The sequence below is a fragment of the Arxiozyma heterogenica genome, assembly GCF_036370985.1.
Source record: "Arxiozyma heterogenica strain weizmannii chromosome Unknown scaffold_11, whole genome shotgun sequence".
In the NCBI taxonomy this organism is placed as follows: Eukaryota; Fungi; Ascomycota; class Saccharomycetes; order Saccharomycetales; family Saccharomycetaceae; genus Arxiozyma; species Arxiozyma heterogenica.
The window spans coordinates 479,128-505,066 of NW_027042664.1; the positions used below are offsets into that span (position 1 = coordinate 479,128).

A 25,939-nucleotide genomic window follows, 5' to 3' on the forward strand; every position below is an offset into this window, starting at 1 on the left:
TCTGTATTTTGAAATATTTTTTTTTGTAATAATTTTTTTTCAAAATTTACAGTTTGTTCTAAATATATGATTTTGGTTTTTTTTGCAGAATGAAGAAAAACCTTTTAACAATACAACAAAACATTTTTTTTTGTATATTACAAGCTAGATATTAAAAACTATACTTGTAAAAATATAGTGTCTACAATTCAACAATCACAGTAAAAAAAATGCGCGATCAAAGAATTAAAACAATTTTTTAAGTAATTCAATTTATGCAACTAATTTTATAGACATTAGATTTTCAATTTCGCCCTTTTAGATATTTGTTTCAGGTAAAAATATTTCCAAGTAAATAAAAAAAAATAATAATTAACAAGTAATATATTGTAAATTACCCAAAAAAATAAAATACGAAATGTACGTTATCGGACCACTGCTAATAGGGTGCTAAACACATGTATTGATATGAAGTACTTATTAATATATAACTATTATCTATACAAATATCTAGATGCTTGGATTTTATCTTATAATGCTCCACTCTTTATTTATTTTTATAAATTTCAGAAAAACAAAACAACAAATAATAGTAGTTGTTGAGGTTTGTTTCATCTTTCATTAGTTATTTTATCATCATTACTATTTTATTACTCTTTTCCTTTTGTCTCACTGCAATCAATCGAATGACAAAATAACCCTTTTATGCTTGATCATAAAAAAGCTAAAAACACAAAGAATAAAAAAAAGAAAAATTAAATGAATACACAAGAAATAAATTGACCACACATAATTATATATACATATATACATATATTATACTACACGATCTTCACCAGTTAATTTTACTGCAGCCGAATACTTCTGTAATTTGGTTAATAATGAATCACCATTCTTAATAAGCAATTGGTATTGAGAATTCTTATTATCTGGTCTATTTGTTTCTACTATACCATTAACTCTATCGATGATACAATTTAATTTTTTGTTCGGAATAAATTTAGATAGATCATCATCTAAAAAATCCACTGAGACCCCAAATGAATTAGCCATTGATTGCAAAGATAAAGTTTTATATGAATCTAACAGCTGTGCATAACATTTTCTTCTCATTTCCCTGATGAAATAATTTGCATGCTTGTTCAAATATTTGGAAGGAATTAAAACATTTTCATAGGTTTCCAATAAGTAAGGAAAGAAACTTGAATATTCTGAAGTGTAAAGAGATATAGTCAATGATGTGATTGATTGTAATGCAGGGGTAGAAGTCATAATGGATAGAAGTTCTGGTGAATCAATAATCTTAGTCTTTAAATCCGTTCTTTCTAAAGCGAAAAGACCAGCTACAGAAGCATACATAGCAATGTTTTCATATGATGTTAATTCAACTGAAGTGAACGTAGCTAAAGAATCGACTAATAACTCTGCAGCTTTATTAAATTCTCTGACTGATAACGAATAAATACCCATATAAGTTTTATATCTATTCCTTCTTTCCCAGTCACCACCTTTTTCAATTAGAGATTCGATTTCTTGTAATTTTTCTTTAATGAAGTTTTTATCATCATAGAAGAAACCAAGTCTAACGATCATAAGCAAAATATCAATCTTTGCACCGATAGATATTGCGGTCTCGAATGCCTTACCTAATAGGATATGCTTTGCGTTTTCGAAATCACCAATCTGCGTATAGTATGCACCTAATTTGTTCCAACTGATGGACAATTCCAATGCACCTTCGTCATTTTTCTCCAAAGTTTGAATATTCTCATTCAACTCTTTTAGTTTCTTTTCATTTAATTTTATTAAATCCTCATATTTATTTTGATCAAACGGAAATAACCCCAATTCAGTCGTGATATATTTATAGAATGGACCCATTTCATCTTTATCAATTAAATCAATAATCTCTTGAATCAAAGCCAACTTCTTAGTATTGTCCACATTATCATTTTTGTCATTCTGATAGAGGGATAAAAGAAATGTTTTATCGGATACCACAAAATTAGGAACCATCAACACTTCTGGTTCTTGAATAACATTTTCTTCTTCACTATCACTTTCCTGTCTGGTCATTTCAATTGATTTTTGTAGAGTTTATGAATAAGTAATGTATATTAGATAGAACAATAATTTATAACTGTGATGTCTCTTGTATATACTTTACAATTGTTAGATTCCTAAGTTGCTTGTAGGAGGACTTATTGGGCTTTGCAAGATATTAAAATAATTATAATTTGATTAGAACAAACACTGTACATTACTCTGTTGAACATACACAAGATTTAACACCTTATTATTTTTTTTTAAATAACCCCACGGATCCACCGTACAAAATGATTTTGAGAAATTACTATTTTGGCTATATCATGTGTGCAAGACAAAATAAAAAAAATGCAGAATTTTGAAAGAAGATGATAGCGGTAACAAACACTTATAACCTGCGCACACACACATGTATATACATACATGTACTCTAGTAGAATATTCTAGGGTTTCCTATATCAACTGCCTTATAATAATCTGTTATATACAACTTCAGATCGCACACACACACATATATATATATTCATATATGAAATGTCATTAATACACCCAAATACAGAAAAATATCCATTTCGTTTTGAACCATTTTTACAACAAGAATATAGTTTTAATGGAGATCCCGATCGTCCCATATGCGAGGATTATGATCCAAAGATAGGATCCACATCCTGTCCACTTGGAATACAGTGCCCAAAGAAACATGTGTTACTAAACTTCAAGAACAAGATTGTGTGTAAACATTGGCTACGAGGGTTGTGCAAGAAGGGTGATCAATGTGAATACTTACATGAATATAATCTCCGAAAGATGCCTGAATGTGTGTATTATGCAAAAAATGGGTATTGTACACAATCACCTGAATGTCAATATTTACATGTGGACCCACAATCGAAGATACCAAGATGTCCATACTATGATTTAGGGTTTTGCAAGGAGGGTCCACAATGCCCTAAGAGACACGTGAAAAAGGAGAATGTTTGTCAATTATATTTAAACGGATTTTGTCCCAAGGGTCCTCAATGCGACGAATCACACGCATTGTTCTATGATAACGTATTATTGGATTCGGTAATCCAACAGAGAGTCACCATACGTAAGGACTATGAGATCAATACAAGAAAGATGGATGAGGCCATTGAACGGAGATTAAATGCAATAGTGAATGGTGAAATATAACGACCGGACAAACAACAGCAAAAGGAGCAAATTACGACTATATTCATTCATCTGCGCACACACTTAGAAAAGAAAAAGTGAAAAAGTGAAAAAAGTGAAAAAAAGGTGTCTCAACACAAACCAAACAACTCATACAAAAAGCTAACAGACACAGGTAAACTTACCCTTTTTTCACAAAAATACCCCACAATACATGCAATTCTTGGAACCAAAACAAAAGAGAAAACAAAAACAAAAAAAAAAACAAACAAAAAAGGGGAGGGAGGAAGATGAAGAAACAGAACTCCCCTTTTGTTGCATCTTGTTTTCTTCCTTTTTTTTTTGTGAAGGGAAAGGAAAGAACAAAAAAGAATATGACAAAACAATGATTACAACAAGCAAATATTCTTTAAAACATTACTACTGGTGGTAAAAATTATCATTGACATTGTTACCTGCATGTTTGTGTATTCTATCAGTATACAATACGGTGAAATATATCACAGTAGACACATACAAAAAAAAAAAGATAAAAAAAAAGGAACAAACATCCAAAATTTTGACAACAAACAGGTAAATAGTATAATACAATGCAACACAATATAACATAATACATTACGACTGAGGAGCTTAAAGGATATAAAAGGAGAAAAAAAAGGTGACACAAACTATGGACTTATTGAAAATATTGAATATAAAAAAAAAGAAGACTAGAAACCGTATTTTTACCTTTATTTACTGTTAAAATATATAAATATGGCAATGTTTTATTAATGTCCAAAGTTATTGTGCATCTTTTTTTGTCAATTTTTGTGTGCTTTTATTGTTGTTCCTTGACACTTAAAATCAAGAAGGATAAACTAAGTAGATATCAAAATTAATAGTATAGAAATTAAAGAAGAAAGATATATATAAAGAACATTAAGTGACATTTATTAGCAAATAATCACATTTTATAGTACAGTTCAATCCAATCTAATTTATTCTATTTTCCTCTACTCTACTTTATTTATTTACTTTTTGCTCCTTTAGTAACTTATTAACTATGCATAAAACATATTCTTTACGGAATTCAAGGGCTCCAACTCAATCACAACTCCAAAACCCACCTCCACCAGTATCCACAACAAAGGGAAGGTTTTTCGGTTATCGTGGTGGTCTGGCTTTCACATTTAGAAAGAATTATGCAGGTGCATTGGGCCCTCAATTAGCTAGAAAATTGGCACAATTAGTTAAAATTGAGAAAAATGTTTTAAGAGCTATGGAAATTTCATCTATGGAAAGACGTCAAGCCGCCCAACAACTATCGTTATGGGGATTGGAAAATGATGATGACGTTTCAGATATAACTGATAAACTTGGTGTATTAATTTATGAGATCAGTGAATTGGATGATCAGTTTATTGACCGATATGATCAGTATAGATTGACTTTGAAATCCATTAGAGATATCGAAAATTCTATTCAAGGGTCTCGTGACAGAAAATTGAAAATTGATGATAAGATTGCTTATTTGAAATATAAAGACCCAAACAACCTAGCCAAGATAGAGGTCTTGGAACAAGAATTGGTCCGTGCTGAAGCCGAATCTTTAGTAGCAGAAGCACAATTATCAAATATTACAAGATCCAAATTGAAAATGGCCTTTCAGTATCAATTTGATTCGATTATTGAACACTCCGAAAAAATTGCATTGATTGCTGGTTATGGTAAAGTTTTATTAGAATTGTTAGATGATTCACCGGTAACTCCAGGCGAAACAAGACCTGCATATGACGGATATGAAGCATCCAAACAAATAATCATCGATGCAGAACATGCTTTAAACGAATGGACTTTAGATAATGCTCAAGTTAAACCAACCTTAAGCCTAATTAATGAACCAAACATTGAATATGAACTTGACTCATCTTCTGATGAAAATCCTGAAAGAGAACAAGAAAATGAATGGATTGCTGATAATGTAGATGAATATAATAATGATAATAATGATAATAATGATAATATAAACTATAAGAATGATATTATTGAAGAAAGCAATGATATTGATATACAAAATGTTACTGATCGTATACAGCAATCATTATAAGGCTTTTTCTTGCATCCACCTCCTAAGCCTTGTTTATGCTCTCTTCTAAAACATCTCTTTTTCCTTCCTGATCCTTCTTTCTCTCTTTATATGTTTGTGTACTCTTCCCAAAATAAAATTTTTAAACTGACTCTTTTGTTATTAATAGTTAATTTTCTTTTTTTTTTTCGATCATTTTTTATCTCTTCTTTTTTTTTTTATAAAACCTAATTATTTTACATATTCTAACAACCATCATCAATTATCTATATATATTATATCTATATATCTATATACACATACAACGTCATTGTTATGTAATTTCAAATGAACCCATAATAGCTATATAGTGTTCAATATTTCTACTTGATATGTTGCTTATGTCTAACATCCTTGCATCTTTCATATTTCTCAATAAATATACCTAGTTATTTACATACTTTTTATTTCGGATTTTTACGTCTCATTAAGACAAAAAAAAATTAAATCCAGTAAAACTTTACAGTAAAGAGTTTTCACCACTATCTACAAAAACTATACTATTTTCTTCATGAACACACGCGTATATACAACAACTCTGAGATCGAAAAATTAGAATACTTTTTTTTTTGTTAGTTTAGCAGCCCTTTAGTTGTGCTCGAAAATTCCACTCATAACCTGTCCACATCATCACTCTGGTATTGCATTATGGAAATTGATTCTATTTCTGATGATCAGTTATCTAAAAGTCTGGCCAAATATTCTTTACTTCTAACTAAATTATCTACATTATCTCAGGTTAATAAATTAACAAATATAATTAAACATGACCATATAAAGAAGACCCAAATATTGAACGACTTCATTCATGACACTCAAATTCAACAAAACAAACAAGTCAGAAAAATCGAATTAAAAAGAACTGATCTAACATCATCTTTAGCCCAGTTTCATAATATTTTGACTCCTTTGTCGGAATCTAATCAAGCTGCTAAAACAATTCATTCTGATATTTATAATAATGATATAGAACACAAATATTTGGAAGAAACCTTAGCCTTTCTTGAATCAACCAGAACTTTGAAAAATAACATCAAATTAATTGACTCTGCTCTCCAACAACACAATTATCTAGTAGCTGCAAAGGGGATTTATGAAGTCAACCAGTTACCCAAGAGTATTTTAGAATCTAAATTTGCACAGGCAATCATTCCAACACCAGATTTACCGTATTCTGTACCAGAATTACTCACAATGTGGACAGATCAATTACGCGATCTTTTTAAAGAAAATTTCTCAAAAGCAATGGTAAATAATGATATCCCAATTCTAACCAAATTTTTTCAATTGTTCCCCCTAATTAACGAACCAACATTAGGTTTAAATTTGTATTCTAAATATATAACTAGTATGATTGCTCAAGAAAATCAAAAGTTTACTATGGGATCTATGAAATTAGATTCAAGATTTGACTTGATTTTATTGCAATTATTCAAAATTGTATCTACTATTATTAACGAACATTCAAAGATTATATCTAAAACTTATGGGATTAAATATATGACATACGTGATGGAAAAAATAGAGATTGAAGTTGAATTGCAATGTTGTCTTGTATGGAATTATTTCCAAGAAAAAAAACTATCAAATTTATCGCAATCTAATAATAGCCAAAATGCTGATAATGACGATACAAACAATGATAATGAAAATGGTGTGATTAACAAAAAAGATATAAGCAATAATAATAATAATAATAATAATAATAATAATAATAATAATTTATTAAAGCTCAAATCATTAATCAATGAATTTTCATGTTTTTTACAAAACTGGTCAATGTACTGTAGATTCTTTTCTGTAAGATGGAAGGAATTTTTAAATTCTGATTTAGAACCCATTACAAATTCTTCTGTTGATATAAATATGACTTTTAAGGATCATAAAACTGAAAGCAGCGATAATAGCTCTATTGACACAGACAATTCCAAAAATAAAGATACTATCTTATCAGTGGCGCCTCCGATATCTGATGGTAGTTTCCTAAGAAGACTACAAAAAGATAAGAGTATTCAATTATTTCAAGAAATAAGTTATAACTATCTACTAACATCATTCAAGAGAAGTATTGAATTGGAAGAAACACCATCATTGAACGAATTAATTGTAGATGATCCAATAGTACATGAAGACTTGTCCTCTTGGCCAATAAGCTCTGTCTTAGAAGACTTAACACTATTATTAAGACAAACTTTGATTAATAGTGTCAACACAGGACAATTCAATATCCTTGAAAATTTATTAACACAATTACCTAAATTTATTCAAAATGAATTTCTTGTTAAGTTTCTTCAAAACAAATTTAAGTATTCACAAAATAAATTATCAACAGGCTCAATGATAAAGTTAAAAAAATATCAGACTAAATTATTTCCACAGGAACAAGATAAAGAAGGTATTAAATCACCAAGATCATCTGTTTCAAAACTTTATAATGGTCCAGATAGTATCGGTATATCAACTACTTCCAATGTTTTACATAACAACACTCCTATGGCGACATCAACTTCAACTACTGGAAAATTTAACCTCAGGGGTGCATTTGCTAATATCCAATCGAATTTACAATCAGTTGTGGCTGTTGAAGAAGACAATTCAGAATCAATATTGGCATTACATCACTATTTGATATACATAAATACATCCTATCTTGTTGTCTTAGCAATGAGAAAATTGTTAATTCAAGAAATTATAGAGGATAATCCAAAATTGTTAATTGATAATTTCCCCTTCTATGCGGAAGCTGATAAAATTAAAAAATTACTTTTTAATTGTGAAGATAAAGTAGCTATACAAGTGAAAAAATTGCAAAATTGGTCCATTAAATATTTATTCCAAACAGTATGTCTTCCTAAGATCAAACCTTTACTTGATTCTCTATTTGTTAATACATCACAAAACAAATATGTTTGTGGCATTGAAAATTTTGAAAATATGAGAGATATAAACACATTTATTAAGAAATGGAATCAAATGATGCAGCCATACCAAAATGTACTATATCAGCGAGCTTACACTGACTTATTAGAATTAATTGTGAATTTCCTAAAACATTTACTTGAAAAGAAATTATGGAATTTAAAAGTTAACGAATTGGGGGCAATAAAATTGGATAGAGAATTGAGCCTCTTTATAGAAGTGATTTGTGGTACTCATTATTCTATTAGAAACAGTTTTACTAAATTAACCCAAATAGTCCTAATATTAGGATTTGATGATGATGACTTCGATGTCTTTTCAGGTGATGTAAAGGAAGAATTAGTTACATCTATTAAATGGGTGTTAAGTCCTCAAGAACGTATCCAAGCAAGAAACTTAAAGGTGGACAGGAGAATATAAATAAGTCAGCAAATCTTTATTCTACATCACTATTGAGAATGGATAAATGCAAGTAACCAGGTGTATTTATATATACATACACATATACTTACATATTTCTCGATATTAACAGTTATATATTGCATCACTTGTAGTATGATCACTTTAATAATTGTTACTCTTATGTGTTTTAGATATTACTGCTGTTACTATAACTACATATTTTCATTTTTATAAGTATTATAAATATCACTGAAAACGAAGTTTGAAAATTTAAAGATAGAAGATTAATTAAGAAAAAAAAATAAATAATAAATAATAATATGAAAAATTTAACAATAACTCATCACTAAATATACGCCTCATAAACTTTGATTAACAAAATATCATTACAGAGTGCAATCATCCGACTTAGTATCAGATATACATTGATACTATTAGTTTCACAACTCTGGATCTGTATTTAGTTAGGCTCATTCCTGTATTTACCATTTATTCTCTTAAAATCATTTACTATTATAGATATTAAAGGAGAGCATAAATTCCTGCTACTTGAAATAATATTCAATAAATAACAGAGCTTAAGAACTTGAAGATCCAAAAAATATTGTCAAAATTGAAAATTTTGGCAGCTTATTGAACCCCTGCACTTTCGAAGTTGGACTTTTGATTGTAACATTACATAAACTTTCGTTTTTAAATTTGACATATAAACTTAAGTTTTTATTTTTTGTGGGTTACATATACATATAATTATTATTAACGATGGAAAGTCTGCAATCATTAAACACGGAAACAGAATTAACTAGTAGTAGCCATAACAGTCATATATTAGATCCACAAAATGTTGTATCAGAACCTGTTAATAAAGGAACCAATGTTAGTCTCAATACTGATCTACAGAAGGGTGCAGATAATTTCCCAGATATTGATATACTTGACCAATCACAGGAAAACAAATTAGGTGATAAATCAATACTCAGTAGTGGATTGTCAGAACAATTATCGATTGCCACAGAATCTCATGATATAGACATACTTGACGATATACCTCCTTTAGAAAATATTACAGAAGATGTTGAAGATATTGGTGTCATTGTTACAGATTTGGATCTAGGCATTACTGACGAATCAAAACAAAAAATTAATACTCCAGAAACTCAGCTGAAATCAGATGGACATAATGAAAATAGTACTGATATAACAAATTGCGAAACTATACCTGTGATAAAAAAACAAGAGTCCGATATAATTATTCAAAAGGAAACTTCAACGATTACTGAAGATGTTATCCCAGTTAAGAATAATAATATACATACTGAAAGTATTGAAGACACCAAAGACAACGACGTAGAGTGTAAAAAAACTGTTGAAAATAGTAATATAAACTCTATTACCTCAGGTATTTCTAGTTTACCGAATGTGAATACTACTTCTGATCTAAAAGTACCTGATGTGGGTACAGACGTTGAAGAATCAATAGACAAGATACCTAAAAAAAATTTACAGTCACCTTCTAATGAGAATGTTACTAAAGAAGAGATGCATGAGGATATTGATATGAGAATGAAACAGGAAGATGTGGATGCTATGAATCTTGAACTATCAACAAACTTAGGTGATGATGATTTTCCAAAACTATATGATTTCGACACTAAAGATAATAATGATATATTTTCTTCGCATGATATTTTAGAAGGGTCGATACAGACCAAAAAAGAATTTACTGAGAATAATACCCAAATATCAAAAGAAAATGATACCTCTGCATTGCCCGACCCCACCGACGATAAACTACAAGAAGAAAACAGAACAGATTTGAGTATATTTAAGCATGGATTAAATACATCACTATGTTTACCAAAGACAGAAGAGATCAATAATGAAATAAATATCGATGACTCACCTCTTTTAAGTGATGATCAAATAAGTAACGAATTAATCACGTCATCAAAATTTAACGCTGAGCATTCTTCTAACATAAATATGATGGCATCATCTTCATTAAATAATAATGAAAAATCTACAGATTTACAAAATCTTACGGAGGGAGAAAGCCTTTCATTAGATGCAATAAACAATAATACTCTTGATATCAAAATAAAACAAGAAGAAAACGAGAATAAAAATGTAAATAAATCTAACGGATCATCACAAATACATCAGAATACGTTTGATAAAAGTGAAAACAGAAATACACCCGCCTCTATTATCTCAGAGAGGAATAATTTATTGTATAGAAAAAGAAAAAATTCGCTTATACCTGGTGTGTTTTATCCAAGCAATTTATCAGGCTACACTTTCAGTTCAGTTCAATCTTCTAATTCTAATAACAACACAATACCTAGAGAAATACGAAATGGGCTACCTTTAGAGAGTGCCTTGGTTATCTCTAATGATTCCGCAAATGCTGTAAGTATACCGAAAAGTGAAGCGAGCGGTAACCTTAAAAATGAATTATCACCAGAAGTTCCTAAAGAACAACCCACAATATTTGCGTATGCTAGACTAGATTTTCAAAGTTTTACCTTTTACGTTCAAACTTTACATGCAGTTATAGGAAGACGCTCAGAAAATGATACAACACATAAAGTGGATGTCAATTTAGGCCCTTCTAAATCAATTTCAAGAAGACATGCTCAGATATTTTATAATTTTGGGACTGGTAGATTTGAATTATCTATTATTGGTAAGAATGGCGCTTTTGTAGATGATATATTTATAGAAAGAGGAAATACAGTTCCGCTTCATAATAAAACAAAAATTCAAATTGGCCAAATACCGTTTCAATTTGTATTACCTGAAAAGGATGAACAAATGCAACAAAAGAGCATAGCTGAGGATAAGAAAGAGATTAAAGGAACAATTAAGGAACGAAACACAACACAAGCTTCAGAATCTAAACCTAAATCAAAACCCCAAAATAAAACAGACTCAAAACCCAACGAACCGAAAAAGAAAACAACTAAGATTTCTAAGCCTACAAGAAAAGAACCAAAGGAAAAAGAGAAAAAAATCCCTAAACCTCCAAAGAAAGTTTATACTCTGGAGGAAATACCAGTAGAGTATAGAACCAAACCTCCATTTTCATATTCTGCTATGTTGACTACTTGTATTAGAAAATATTCTAGTGAACAAGGTATGTCATTGTCCGAAATATATGAGGGAATACGAGAATTATATCCATACTATAAATATTGTCCTGATGGTTGGCAAAGTTCTGTTAGACATAATCTTTCGCTGAATAAATCATTTAGGAAGGTTTGTAAGAAGGGTAAAGGCTGGCTTTGGGGTCTTGACGAGGCATATATTGCTGAACGAGAAAAGATAAAACAAAAACAAGCAGAAGCAGCGAAAGCCAAGGCGCAGGCGGCCCAGCTAAAATTGCAACAACAAAATGTTGCAAAGGGTAAGACTGTAGTAACACATGGTAAAAAACAAGTGAAAGCAAATATATCCCAAACTTTATCAGCAAATAGAAGCGGAAAGAATGGTGCTCTTACAATAAATAAACAATCTGCTCCTTCACAGACCACAAAAGGGAATGATACGCAAAGAACTATGAAATTTTTGCAAGAGCAATTAATAATCATGACTAGAGATAGAAAAGGTTTAGATAAACCAACAATTGCAATAATTTTAACACAGGCTTTAGCAATGACAATAAATCAAGTCACTCAAGCTGCTAAAAGTCAAGGTATAAAAGGTAATCCTTTAACGGCATTAATGGATAAAAATCCACAACATCTTAACTTAATCCTTTCTGCTGCAGTGAATGCTGCCACAGCCAAGGTTACCAAAGGTAATGTTAAACAGTTGGTTGACCCATCAGTTTTGCAAGAAATTAATGCAAAGACATCAGCCAGTGACAATTCTAATCTAAAGAAGAATAAAACAGCTATAAAAACAGATAAGGATGCTACCAATATAAAACAAACTAGTACTCCCGTAAAGTTATCAGTAAAATCTAATTCTTCAAATAATACAAACAAACCAAATACAGTGACTAGTTCTTCTTCGACGTCATCTCATACATCTTCTATCTCAACACCATCTGCACCATCGGGAGGATTTGATCCCACATCTTTGTCAAGGTTTTTCCAACCTAAAAATCAAAATAATCGAACAGCTACCTCTTCTATTTCTTCATCAGCTAATCATAATAGATCTATCACAATCTCTAAGGTTTCTTTAACACCAGCAAAAAGACCACATGGGAATATTAACACTAAAGAAAATAATAAAAGACTTAAACAAAGCAATGATTCTGGTAATTCTAATGACAGTAGTGATAGCGATACAAGCGATTCGAGTGATTCGAGTGACACAAGTGGTTCGAGCGATTCAAGCGATTCAAGCGATTCGAGTGATTCAAGCGATGGTTCAACTAATAATGTAAGTGACAGTGACAGCTCTAGTAATAATGATTCAGATTCAGATTCAAGTGATAATGATTCAACAAAAAATGACAACAATAGCAAGAATACAAGTAGCCAGGAACAAAAGGTGGCAACTGAACTAACTATTGGAAATGAAAATAATGAAATTAGAAAAGAAAAATCAAACAATGAAAATAATCATGGTAGCGAACAGAATACTATTAATACTGATAAAGTACCTGATAACAAAGAACAGGATCATACAACAGAAAATGTCGTTATTGAATCTAAAAATTCAGAGGAAGATGAAAATAACAAGAATGTTAGCAGTGACAATAAACAGGTGTCTATAAATGAAGTATCTAACAATATTTCAGAATCAACTAAAGACAAAGTGGCCAAGCCTGTAGAAGAGTCCATGAAACCCACTGAATTTAATTCAAACGAGAAATTATCTTCAGAAGAAAAAAAAGTAGAGGCTGATGAGCAAAATGAATAATATTCCTTCTTATGTTACAGTAGGATTTAATACTAAACTAAAAATAAAAAAAAAAAATAGAATTATTCTTAAAACATGATTTAGTACAATTATATACCCTAATAATATATACATACACAATATTTTGCATAAATACAAGAATGCGTTACATATCAAAGTAAGCAAAAAGAAAGATTTATAATTAATTTATATTATATAACCTGAATGTTTCCCCACTCCTCTTTTTCTCACTACATAAAACGTAATTTATAGATTTAAATTGTTATTTTTTTTTTGAAACGTTATAGAGAACACGCATATATCGAAAAACATATAATGAAAATACAAAGAAATATGATGAGTAATTGACATAAGACGGAATATACAGTCAATAATATATTTTATCTATATATTTAAATATGAATAACATTTGCTTGTTTGTTCCGTTTGTTTTATTTATTTATTTATTATTATTATTTTTTTTTTTACAAAAGCAATCATCCGACAACATTATTAAATGAACCTTCCTTTTCCTTTATTTCCCAGAAGGTTTCTCCAACATCATGGTTACCATGGTAAACCCAACCATTTTCAGTGACATGGTATAGATTTATAGACCCACCAGAGTAAGCATCTCTATGTGCGGCAGCCAAAATGGATCGTTTCCCTAAATATAAAGCTTCTTCTACAGTCAGATCCCATCTATAATTTGTGTCAAGTACACCGTAAGCAAATGTTTGACCAGAACCAACACAGAATAAATCACCTTTTAATCTTGTACCATCAGAATCCACATAATAAACAGTTGGGCCTTCCTTTTTAGTGTAACCACAGATCATAGTACCCATTGAAAGACCAGCTCCCTTATATTGATAGACTAAATTACTTAGAATCTTGGAGGCAGCCGCCACAGAGATTCTTTGTTTTTCTTTTAATTCATATAGTCTGCATTGAGAACCTAACCAAGTTTCCCAATATTGACAATCTGCTGCACCACCTGCCATAGTACCTAATAGAAAAGGGTTGATTTCAATGACTTTTTTGACAGTTTGGGATGCAACCCAATTACCTGCAGTGGCACGAGAATCCACAGCCACAACAATACCACCTTGGAATCTAAACGCTAAAGTAGTAGTACCATGGGCAATTTTAATTTTACAGTCTGGATTTTGTGAATCATCAGTGTGTGCCCTTAAGAATTGCTGTGGAGATGAAATTGGAGGCAATTCTAAAGATGGAGTCAACCTTTGGAATCTCTGTGAACCAGTTATAAGATCATTAGATAAGGACTCTTCGTTATCATATTGTAGTTCTCTAACAAGGGTATTACTTGGTGCAAAGGAATCAGCAATAGCTTGCATGTCGAATATGTATATATGTGTGTTTGTATAAAAATAAAAATAAAAAAGAATTCTTTAATTTGTTGTAATCTGTTTATAGTAGAATTGTTTAATATTTGAATAATATGTACTTAACCTAATCCAAGCTTCTGTACAGCTGCACATATATGGTACTGTCAATCTTTAAAATTAATTCATTATATTACACACTTTCAACCTTAGTTTTCTTTTTCCTCGCTTATTAACAAACTTAAAACCGCCACCGACTGTTTTCGATGTTTTCTTTTTTTTTTTTGCTTTTTTTTTGTTCAATTGCGGAAAATGAACATATTTCGGAATTATTACGGAAACGAGTTTACACGACTATTCCGCTAATGGACAAAGGTACCGCAGTTTTTTGCTGGCAGACCAGTAAAAGAAAAAAAAAAGAAAAGAAAAAAAAAAGGGGAGGAGGAAGAGGAGGAATTATTAAGTGCAATATTTTTTTTCGAATATTTTTTCTTTTTCCTTTTTTTATTTTAATTTTCAAGTTAAAACCTAGTTTTCCCAAATGTTGTAAGTAAAATTTGTAGATCCAATTTTAAAAGTGTAGAGAGCCTCTGTTTCTGTTTGGGCTAGATAGCTCTACTGCAATGATTTCTGAGAAAATAAATCGAATCAAAACAAAAGTATTCCTCCGTAGAGAACTCAGTATATCAGCTTATAATTATCAAAGATAATGTTTCGGCTTAAAAGAGCACATGTCCCTGTAGATCACCGTAGAACATTATTTTTTTGGAGGACTGTTTGTACATTCTATTTAAGTTTTTATATTTTACTCTTGTTTTAAAATATGTGTTAGTGACCAAAAGAAATCCTTAATAGAACCTGCTTGATGCTAACTACCCCTTACTTTGCTATTGACGTCTCGTAGATATATATAATACTCTATCTCAAACGTTTCATAAATGACTTTAGATCAACTTCTATATAGATATTTTCATTTTTATTTTTTTGTTCACCTCATAAATCCTATTGAAAAACTCATTTAAAATCTGAAAGAAGTCTTTGTCAGCCCAACGTTTACATTTACATTCACATTTACACAAGTCTTATGTCAATTTTAAAAATTGTTATTAATTTAATACTTCTATCCCTAAGGCTGTTTTGTATGTTTTACTCTGTTTCTCTCATCCCTTTCCCCTTTATTATCAAGCCTTATGAGTCTATATATAATCCACAAGTAACAACAATGTTGTTTATAGAACTATATATAGATAAACTAGTCAATGGATAGTGACTTAGACTAATTTGTCTATGGGTTGACTTACCACATTACATGTGAAGGAAGAAAGGGGTGTGTAAGAAATAAGAATGTAATGTCAATACAATGTTTGTTCTCTTTTCTGAGTGAAAATAGGTTCTACACACTTTAAATTCTGCCGCTATATAGAAGAGAAAAGTTGAAATATGATTAGAAATCTCGAAAAAAAAAAACAAAATAATAGGTCGTTAAATGTTGTAAGCAGTAAACATATGCCATTCTTCATTGGCATTCCCTTAATGGTCTTTCCAATATGTTCAATACTCCTTTTTATTTATTTTTTTTTATCTTCTTGTTTGTCAGATATACATACAATTATGTATCTCGAGACTGTTTTGTATCATCTGTACATCCAGTAGAAAACACATTTGTGTTTTTACTTATAATTCAGCTTTTGGATTTTGGATTTTTTTTCTTTCCATTTTTTGATTTCTCTGTTCTTTTCTTTTTTTTAATGGATAAATTACCACAAACGGAAATGACGCAGTTTTTTTTTCTTCTGATTCTCTACTCATAATTCATTCTTGAAGATATTACCTGAAATGGAAATTTCTTACACAAGAAAAACCAAAAAACCAAAAAAAAAAAATTCTGAAATTTCAAAAATTGAACAATCTTTCTGGTTTCTTTCTTTTATGACGAGTGGAACTTCTCTTTCAATACCCTTCAATCAAGAAATCATTGTTGATGATTGAAGATCGTTCACGTTTTTGATAGTTAATGTAGTATTTTTTTACAACTAATTGATTAAAATATTTGGTAATATTTGTCGTAGGTGTGCATCGTTACTTCTGTGTCGACAACTGCTAGTTTAACAACTGTTAACTGGGTTTATTCGCTTTTACACATAGTTGCTTATTAGGCCTATCCAAACCAAGTCAATTTCCATACATAACCGAACAGTCAAGATGTCTGCCAAAGCCCAAAATGTTATGAGAGAATTAAAGATCGAAAAATTGGTCTTAAATATTTCTGTTGGTGAATCTGGTGACAGATTAACCAGAGCCTCCAAGGTTTTAGAACAATTATCTGGTCAAACCCCAGTTCAATCTAAAGCTCGTTACACTGTTAGAACCTTCGGTATTAGAAGAAATGAAAAGATTGCTGTTCATGTTACTGTCAGAGGTCCAAAGGCTGAAGAAATCTTAGAAAGAGGTTTGAAGGTTAAGGAATACCAATTGAGATCCAAGAACTTCTCTGCTACTGGTAACTTCGGTTTTGGTATTGACGAACATATCGATTTAGGTATCAAATACGACCCATCCATTGGTATTTTCGGTATGGATTTCTACGTTGTTATGGGTAGACCAGGTGCTAGAGTCACCAGAAGAAAGAGATGCAGAAGTACCATTGGTACCTCTCACAAGACTTCCAAAGAAGACACCATCCAATGGTTCAAGCAAAAGTACGATGCTGATGTCTTAGAAAAATAAACATACTGCTAACTTTTTTTTGGTATATTGTTAAATAGATTTCTTCTTTCTTTATTTTTATAATATATTTATATGAAAGTTATAGTATAAAATAAATACATAAGCAATTAAGTCATATGACGTAATATATATATATATATATATATATGCACCTATGTATACGTTATAGACTTTGTCGGATATTCAGATCGCCGTCGTTATTTATAAGTCTATAGGTCATCTATTTGAGTGAGCTGTGTGATTTTAATCCATAGATAATAATTTATTTAATTGTTTCAAATGGGTTTCTTGAATATTAATGGCGTCCCGTATCACATAAACATTATTTTCCATAAATTCATTATTAATTGCCCATTGATTTATGATTGTCTTATTTAGGTTACCGTTTTCCTTTAATAAAATCATTTGATGATCAAGATATGAATTCATGGATTGCAAAAGTGACACATCCAGACTTTCAGTATCATATCTGTCCATATCAATTCCCTTTCGTATGCGTTTGTTAGAATCTAGCGATGTGTCGTGATCAACGGACCTTTTCTTATCATTATCATTTGTTGTGCCACTATTCCTATCATGGTTATTATTCTTGTTGCTGTATTTATTTAAACATTTAATAACTTCAGGATGTAAGCTAAAACGATTATCTTCCTTTGTTTTTAACTTTATAATTTCTAATTGAATCTGTTGTTCCAGTTGATCCCATAATTCATTATTAATACGTTCTTCTTTATTCATGATTAATAAAAGGCAAAGAAAAAAAACCAAAAAAAAGAAAAACAGAAATATAATTTACAATTGTATAGAATAATTTACAGTATATATAACATATGAAACTTATTTGTATCTGCAGGGACAAGTTTTATCATCTGTAAATTATGAATCATCAATGTCCAAAAGGATCGCCATTCAATTTATTTATATATAGATGGTGTCCATATTAAGAGCTTGACAGCCTTTTGTTCTTCACAAAGAGGAACAACGAAACTTTTAAATTCTTTAATGTGATATAACTATATACGAAAATAATATATACAAAAAAGGGCCAATGATTTATGTATATTATGTAAATTCTATGTATGTACAAGTGTTTAATGTATATATATATATATATATGTTTGTATATGTATATGCATGCATATATCAGACTTTTGGAGTATCGTGTGCATGAAATGGCGACCATATGCCTCTGACACTTTTATTCAAAGATCTAATATTATCATTCTTTGTCCATCTACGTAAAATGTCGCCACTTGAATCGATCAATAATTTTAATTTCTTATCAATTTCATTGGGTTCCAAATTTCTCACACAGATTGGTTTATTTCTACCGTTTGTATACCAACCAGTTATAACAGGGTGGCCAGACTTCTTAACAATTTCAAATTCTATATGTTTATATCTTTTAGCTAAATCATTTAGTCTTTCAGATACCAAAAAATTCCTTATACCCTGTGATGATCCACCCCAATTACAGTATTGAATGCTTATTTTCTTACATGGGAAAATAAATGAATCAGTAACACCATTTCTAGCAATTGAATAGCGACCTGTGATACCTTTAACGACCATTTCTATATATATATATATATATTTGTTTATATATCTTTTAAAGTTCCCAAACTTTTAATGTCAGAATATATGCGCATTTGTATTATCTAGTAGGAATGTACAAGTATACATATTCACAGTCCTAAGACGCGTAAAAGATGCATACAACGTGTAAATCAGCTCTTTTCTCAGTTCAATTGATATTTCTTCTTTATTTTTTTTTTTCTTTTTCTTTTTCTTTTTCTTTTTCTTTTTCTTTTTCTTTTTAGCCTGTTCTTCTCTGTTTTCCGACTGTTTTTTTGTTGCAATATTTAGTAACAATCGGTTAGGGAAAACACAGATAAAATGGTAAAGGGGATAAAAAAGATACAACGATTAGGTTTATAAATAAGTTGATATATTTGACAAGTCCCCATTTTGACTATACAACACCATTGAAATTCTCTATTAATTATTAGTTTTCAATACTCCATAGTGTACAACAGAAATATTCCTCCTTTCTACAGGTCATGCTACTAAGACCAATTTCTCATTTGATTTTATATTCCTTTACCTTTGGTGGGGCTGTATTTTATTCCTATGTAGCTAGTCCCATTGCATTTAAAACTTTGGCAAGAGACCAATTTTCAGTTTTACAAAGTAAAGTGTTTCCTTGGTTCTTCACCATGCAATCCTTGTCACCTGTTGCATTGGCTCTAACTTTGCCTATCCCATTGGCTACCCCGGCATACTATGCTCTTGGCAGCTCCTCCATTATGGGATTAATTAATTTGTATGGGTTGTTACCATGGAATAAGTCAATTAAGATTAAAAGACAAAAGTTACAGAAAAAATTTGATAGGGGTCAGTTGACTAAAGATCAATTCGATGCATTGGATACACCATTGAAAAAGGAGTTTGGAAAAGCCCATGGTCTGAGTCTTCTTTTTAATATGGGCCATATTTTGGCTATGTTGGCATATGGTTGTTATTTGACTTCTGGATTATTGCATTATATTCCAAAATAAATTAATATTATTAAGAAATGGTCATCGTTTCTCTAATATTGAGATATATATGCGAGTATATGTTTATCAGTTTATTTATTCTTAGTCCTACCTTTATGTACATATGTCAAATTGATTGGTATTATATGTTTCTATATATATTCTTTTTCACTAATATTATATTAATACGATAAAATAATATATAATATCTATGTTCACTTTTGCACATAGAATTATTTGTATTTTTTGAATTCTAAAGGAAGTACTAACATAAAGAAAGCACCAAAACAAAAAAAGGGAATGTAACTTTTTCATTTATCTTAAGTCCTTATTTGTTTAAATCATTTTTAGTTGATTGTTTAAGGATATATTTATATCATAGCTGACGAGAGAGTATTATTTTGAGCTGTGCTATTCACAAGTTTGATATGTTTTACTATTGCATCTTCATCTCGCAATTCTGTTTATCACGATAAAAACTTCAAGAAGGGTAACTTATCGTCGGTATATAATCATCATCTACTTGTAATCGTAGTGATAATAAAACACACATGCAAAGGAAAAACCCATATGACTAGTTCACACTTAAATTTTCAATCGTAACTGGCAAGGACATTGTCCTTCAAAGCTAATTTTTTTGCATATGATAACTGATCTGCAATAACTTTTTCATCTTTAATTTTTATTTTATATATTGTGTTTGGAAAAACAGAAGTCTTGTGATGTAAACTCCGTTTTCTTATTACCCAAAGGAGTAAAAGATGTCACATAGAACTTTATAGTAAAATACAAGGTGGTATTGCAGAATTATGTATTAATAAAACAAGTTCCTCAAGAATGTTATTCAGATTGGAATATACACAGTTTAAAGTATAATTTGTTTGTATTATGCAACTACTTTTTGTTTCAGGGATTTCATGGATTTCAAATATTTCAGATACCACCTTTGTTTTGCCGGTTAAAATGATATCGTGTGTTTCTTTTGTTTTGTTTTTTTTATATTATTTTTAGATGCAACTTATTATTGATTCTGTGTATCTACTGATTAATATAATAAAAATAAACATATACAAGAAAAAAAATTATAACATATAATTACATTGTAGTTGTAATAATAATTATCACTTCACAACTCTTCATACAGTAACTATTAACAAGTGTACTGATTTAATCTCCTAATAGTCAGCTGTTTATTGTTCAATACGTTCTTCAGTAGTTTGCTCAGTCATAGGCTTTTCTTTATTTTCTCCCTCTTTTTCTCCCTCCTCTTCTTTTTTTTCTTCTTTTGTTTCATGTTCATCGATAGTAGCAGATTCTTCAACAGCTTCAATATTTTTGACGTTTTCTTCCATACCTGGAGTTAATTCAGTTATTAATGGCTCTTCTTCATTCTTAGTTTTAGTAGAGTTAGAATTTTCTGCTGCACCTGTATTAATGAACGATGTGATATTAGCAGGTGGGATAACAGCAATCATAATAACAATATATTCATAGATATTCTCTGGTATAGTTCTTTGATATATACCCAATAAATCGGCTGGGTTAGGATAAACAGCTAACGCTTTATAAAATTTAACAGCCGCCTCCATTTCATTACCTGGGACCATTGATAATCTCTCACCATATTCGACATTTGTTGTAAAGACTTTTTCCATTTCGGTTGGATCAGTAGAGATAGGATCTTTTTCCAATTCTTCACTCAAAAATTGTAATACGGCAGAAACACGTGCCTTTTTGGCCTCCATAGCCTCTAACTCATCTTTCTTCTTTTGTTTTTTTGCCCTTTGTCTTAAATTCTTTCTAAATTCAGCGTTATTTCTTCTTTGATAGTCAAACCAAACTGCATAGCCTGCCACACTAATTGCTGCAGCAACACCAGAAATAGTAAGGATACGTTTAATGTTACTCATGTCTTGTTCTCTTTCCTTTTCTTTTTTATATTTTGCTTGTCGGTGGTTAACGTGGTATTATGTTATATTATTTTAATGGATGAGTAGTACTATATATTAAGTTATGTGAATAACTAGACAATCCAATATATTCAATGTAGTATATGGAAAGGGCATTTTATCTATAGAAATATACAAATCGATGTAGGTAAATGAGTATTAATATATTCTTTTTCATGTATCTTTCTTAATTGTTGTTTATCATTCTCTCTTTTTTCTTTCCTTCTTTCTCTTTCCCTGGTTAAACACAAATTTTCCCTATTTGGAAATTTGTTTTTCTTTGTTCTATTCTTTGTGTTGTCATAGTAACCATTGTTTCAGCACTGGTTCGAAAACCACATGAGTCATTTGTTCAATTAGCGATTCATCAACAGGTTTGTTTAAGATTTCTTTGTACTTTTGCTCTAACTCTGTGTCTTTGTTCTTTTGTAAGTACTCATAATCTTTTATGTCTAGATCCAAATCTACTAATTCTCCATCTTGTAATCCCAATGATATGCTGTGATCCGGTATTACGTTGGATGCCACTTGTCTCCAACGTTGATCCATGAACTGCTGTATATTAGTATTTTCTTTTAATTTCTTTGAATTTTTGCATTTGGTATTATTAGTACTATTCATATTCGATTCGTCAGACGGTTCTCCTGATTTGATCTTTGATTCAACTAATTTCCTGTACAATCTCCTTGATTCCATTTTCTTTTCAATTACTGAGTCTATTTGTTTTTTAAGAGTGTCAACATCCAAATGTATTTGTGATCCCTTCTCAGCGACCAGTTTGTTTAAATCTATTCTTTCCTTTCCATCCATACTACCATATTTACTGCACTGTAAGAATCTTATAATCTTTGTTATCCATTTGATAAAACCTTCAAATATCCCCTCTGTATCATTATTATAGACGTCATGTACAAATTCAAAGAATGAGTTTTGATGCTTTGTCACTAACTGAATAATATTTTCAATTATATTGAATTCTGTCGAATTCTCTAGTTGTCCATTAATAATCTCATCCATCAACTTAATTAGATCATTCATAAACATTTCAAAGTTTTTTAAAGCTATATCCATTCTTGCTATTTTAAACAATTTGACCATTGGTTCATAAATCATTGTCACAATGGCTTTTAAAAGTTTAGACAATTCAGGGTCTTGCCACAATTTCCTCATCAATCTTTTATCTCTTTCTTTAATGTATAATTGAAATAGTTCTTTAATATGTTGAAAATATAATCCACTATCTTCTTTTAACTTCCAACCATTATAAGATTCAATGACTTCTGTAACTGCTTCATTACTAATAGTCTTGGATTCAAAATATTTCATTAATATAATTAAACACATGGGCATATTCATGGTACGAGATTCCTCATGAATTCTTTCAATATTAAAGTATACTCTATCGGTAGTTTTATCCCCATTTGTGCCATACCCTGACTTCTCTTTGTCGTCCCGATAATGATTCAAATGATCCATTTCAATAAAAGTTTTTAGGACATTAATGATTTGTGATGCATGTTTAGATTCCTTTAGTATAATAGTTTCCAATTTTTTGATGATATTTGTCTGACTTTTCAGATCTTCCGTTAAAATAGTAGAAAACATCGTTTGTAATAGCGAATTGTTACCGAATGGTTGTGCCAAAAATAAATCCATCATTCCTTTCATTATTGACATAGGATTGGTGAATCGCATAATTTGTCCCATCATCGTATATGGCATTATACGATGTAATTTCTTTATTTGTGTATAAAACCCATAACTATTATCATTTCCTAGAAATAGCTGATATATTATTGACGATAAATATATTTTAAACCATTCAATGAATTGTTGTAAAAGTGGTGAAAGTTCTTCAATACGTTTTTTCTCTCTGATTTCATTCACCAAACATAAAAGATATTTTTCATCCCTCAATAACGAACTTTTAAAATCTTTCACTAGATCTTGAAGTTCTAGCGATTTTTGTAGAGCTAATTTCTGGAATTTCAATTGATTAGTCAAATTATTTATATCCACTAATTCACGATATCTAATATCTTCTTCAACTTCTTTATTAAATCTTGTACCATCAATAATATTTTGTTTGCTCAAAAAATTGACAAATATTATATTCTCTGAAGTCTCCCTATCGTTAGACAACCTTCTTAAATATTGTCTAAGAGAAGTTCTCATCTTTTCATGGACTAAAGTATTAGTCTTTGCATCACTTGCATCTTCAAATATGCCATCTATATTTTCTTCTTCTTCTAGCTCATCTTCCACTTCATCTTCTATAGTATCAATATCTTTTCCGTCATTAATTCCTTCATTTTCAATAATATTATTTACAATATTTTTTGCATCAATAAGGATCTCATTTTGTTTCAAACCTTTTATATTATCATCATCATTTATGGAATTTTGTGTAGAATTTAATGTAGAATTCAATGTTCTACATTCTATTTCCGTTGAAGAAACAATTGTTTCCTTTGGTTGATCTGGTACTCTACCATTAGGCAATAATTCATTACTTGTAGTCAAAGAAAGACTCTGTTTAGTCTTTTCAGGTAATTTAGGTAACTTTTTGCCTGGTAATTCCATTTTCAAATTGTGTGATAAAATCTTGAAATCCTTATATGTTTTTGCACTATATATAATTTCATTGGGTTTTTCTTTATTACGAACTTTTATGACGAACCAATATTTATGATTACTGGAATCTTTATCTAGTTTAGAAGAATGAGAATCATTCCTTAATTTAATAGCATCGCCATTTTTAGTTGTACCAGTAGAAGAAGGCATATCGTTTCCGCTTATGGATAACTTGGCAAATATTGAGGTTGGTGCGGTTGAAGCAAGTGTATTTTTCATCCATTTAGATGTGGAAGTTATTGATTTGATTGTTCCACTAGTTAATACTTGTGTAGATTTAGATAATGTAGAAGAATACGATTTATTTTTAACACTTTGTGATTTTTTCCAGTTTCTATTTTTGAAGATATTGCGTTCTTTAACACAGCCAACGATATTAATATCCCAATTATTGATGTATATAGGTTCATGAGTAATTAATTGTTTTAAGTTTTCCATAGTTGGAATAGCAAATTCTTCAACTTTTGATCTTTTACGGAATTCATCTTTATTTAATTGGAATTTATCAGTTGAATAATATTCCACTTCGTCGCTTACCCCTATACCAGAATTAAATAAAAGTAAAATAATTTTAGTTAATTTTAAACCAATCTTCTTCCTTTTTGTTGATTTTTCACGATCATAGCTTTCGCTAAACCCAAGAGACATAAAATGTTCGAAGAAAATCTGAACTTTTTCTTGCCAAAATGCTTGATCAACCTCGATATTTTTAGATACCAAGGGGAAAGTCATTATAAATTCTCTTAAAAGGTAGGAGCATAAGGGAAATTGTGTATTTACGATTGATTGTTGTTTATTATAAGAACTCAGATTTTTATTATCTGTAGATTTGAATGACTTCAATTTGGGATCCTTATCCGTGAAGGGAAAACCAAATCTTCTTAATGCATCTTTATTGTTTAGGTCATTTAATTCTTTAGCCAATTGAAATTTTAAGAACTCTCTTTTCAAGTAGTGTTCCTGTGTAGGTGTTAAAATTTTCGACATCCTTTTTTAAATGCCTTATCTCGTGATCTTGTTAATATCTTTTCTTAGGTTAAAATGTGGTCAACTAACTAGACGTTCAGTGGTTTTTAATAACATATGCCAACTCAAAAAAAAAAAACAAATTATCAACAGCAGATGGATCTAAATAGTTGGCAGTTTCTGTATCTGTACATTTTTTAAAGTTCCGTTCATCTTATATTATCGTTATTATGTATTCTTTTATGTATACGCAACTATTAAAAAAGGAAAAATAAAATAAAGATGTCCAAAATTTGAAGGTTTACATATGTAAAA

The 25,939-nt window shown here is 30.2% G+C and overlaps 12 protein-coding genes across 12 annotated transcripts; 6 read left to right on the forward strand and 6 right to left on the reverse strand.

Annotated features, from left to right (window-relative positions):
• Window positions 1-795: 795 nt before the first annotated feature.
• RPN7 (proteasome regulatory particle lid subunit RPN7) lies at window positions 796-2,055 on the reverse strand (the record flags this gene model as incomplete). Its single annotated transcript, XM_064856894.1, has 1 exon — window positions 796-2,055. The coding sequence occupies one exon, from the start codon at window positions 2,053-2,055 to the stop codon at window positions 796-798; it is 1,260 nt and encodes a 419-aa protein (XP_064716027.1).
• Window positions 2,056-2,559: 504 nt separating this feature from the next.
• YTH1 (cleavage polyadenylation factor RNA-binding subunit YTH1) lies at window positions 2,560-3,201 on the forward strand (the record flags this gene model as incomplete). The annotated part of the gene is made up of 1 exon (XM_064856895.1): window positions 2,560-3,201. One exon carries the CDS (start codon window positions 2,560-2,562, stop codon window positions 3,199-3,201), a length of 642 nt encoding a protein of 213 aa, XP_064716028.1.
• Window positions 3,202-4,225: 1,024 nt separating this feature from the next.
• Window positions 4,226-5,269, forward strand: PWA37_000211 (Eisosome component PIL1/LSP1 family protein; the record flags this gene model as incomplete). The annotated part of the gene is made up of 1 exon (XM_064856896.1): window positions 4,226-5,269. The coding sequence occupies one exon, from the start codon at window positions 4,226-4,228 to the stop codon at window positions 5,267-5,269; it is 1,044 nt and encodes a 347-aa protein (XP_064716029.1).
• Window positions 5,270-5,935: 666 nt separating this feature from the next.
• Window positions 5,936-8,626, forward strand: COG4 (Golgi transport complex subunit COG4; the record flags this gene model as incomplete). The annotated part of the gene is made up of 1 exon (XM_064856897.1): window positions 5,936-8,626. The coding sequence occupies one exon, from the start codon at window positions 5,936-5,938 to the stop codon at window positions 8,624-8,626; it is 2,691 nt and encodes an 896-aa protein (XP_064716030.1).
• Window positions 8,627-9,370: 744 nt separating this feature from the next.
• On the forward strand, window positions 9,371-13,483 carry FHL1 (Fhl1p; the record flags this gene model as incomplete). Its single annotated transcript, XM_064856898.1, has 1 exon — window positions 9,371-13,483. One exon carries the CDS (start codon window positions 9,371-9,373, stop codon window positions 13,481-13,483), a length of 4,113 nt encoding a protein of 1,370 aa, XP_064716031.1.
• A 476-nt stretch (window positions 13,484-13,959) lies between these two features.
• Window positions 13,960-14,823, reverse strand: PRE2 (proteasome core particle subunit beta 5; the record flags this gene model as incomplete). The annotated part of the gene is made up of 1 exon (XM_064856899.1): window positions 13,960-14,823. The coding sequence occupies one exon, from the start codon at window positions 14,821-14,823 to the stop codon at window positions 13,960-13,962; it is 864 nt and encodes a 287-aa protein (XP_064716032.1).
• Window positions 14,824-17,013: 2,190 nt separating this feature from the next.
• RPL11A (60S ribosomal protein uL5 RPL11A) lies at window positions 17,014-17,538 on the forward strand (the record flags this gene model as incomplete). Its single annotated transcript, XM_064856900.1, has 1 exon — window positions 17,014-17,538. One exon carries the CDS (start codon window positions 17,014-17,016, stop codon window positions 17,536-17,538), a length of 525 nt encoding a protein of 174 aa, XP_064716033.1.
• A 243-nt stretch (window positions 17,539-17,781) lies between these two features.
• On the reverse strand, window positions 17,782-18,276 carry SNT309 (Snt309p; the record flags this gene model as incomplete). Its single annotated transcript, XM_064856901.1, has 1 exon — window positions 17,782-18,276. The coding sequence occupies one exon, from the start codon at window positions 18,274-18,276 to the stop codon at window positions 17,782-17,784; it is 495 nt and encodes a 164-aa protein (XP_064716034.1).
• Window positions 18,277-18,681: 405 nt separating this feature from the next.
• Window positions 18,682-19,110, reverse strand: MRPL51 (mitochondrial 54S ribosomal protein mL43 MRPL51; the record flags this gene model as incomplete). The annotated part of the gene is made up of 1 exon (XM_064856902.1): window positions 18,682-19,110. The coding sequence occupies one exon, from the start codon at window positions 19,108-19,110 to the stop codon at window positions 18,682-18,684; it is 429 nt and encodes a 142-aa protein (XP_064716035.1).
• Window positions 19,111-19,598: 488 nt separating this feature from the next.
• On the forward strand, window positions 19,599-20,096 carry TMH18 (Tmh18p; the record flags this gene model as incomplete). Its single annotated transcript, XM_064856903.1, has 1 exon — window positions 19,599-20,096. One exon carries the CDS (start codon window positions 19,599-19,601, stop codon window positions 20,094-20,096), a length of 498 nt encoding a protein of 165 aa, XP_064716036.1.
• Window positions 20,097-21,265: 1,169 nt separating this feature from the next.
• On the reverse strand, window positions 21,266-21,985 carry PWA37_000219 (Tom20 family protein; the record flags this gene model as incomplete). The annotated part of the gene is made up of 1 exon (XM_064856904.1): window positions 21,266-21,985. One exon carries the CDS (start codon window positions 21,983-21,985, stop codon window positions 21,266-21,268), a length of 720 nt encoding a protein of 239 aa, XP_064716037.1.
• Window positions 21,986-22,324: 339 nt separating this feature from the next.
• Window positions 22,325-25,645, reverse strand: LEC1 (Lec1p; the record flags this gene model as incomplete). Its single annotated transcript, XM_064856905.1, has 1 exon — window positions 22,325-25,645. One exon carries the CDS (start codon window positions 25,643-25,645, stop codon window positions 22,325-22,327), a length of 3,321 nt encoding a protein of 1,106 aa, XP_064716038.1.
• Window positions 25,646-25,939: the final 294 nt, after the last annotated feature.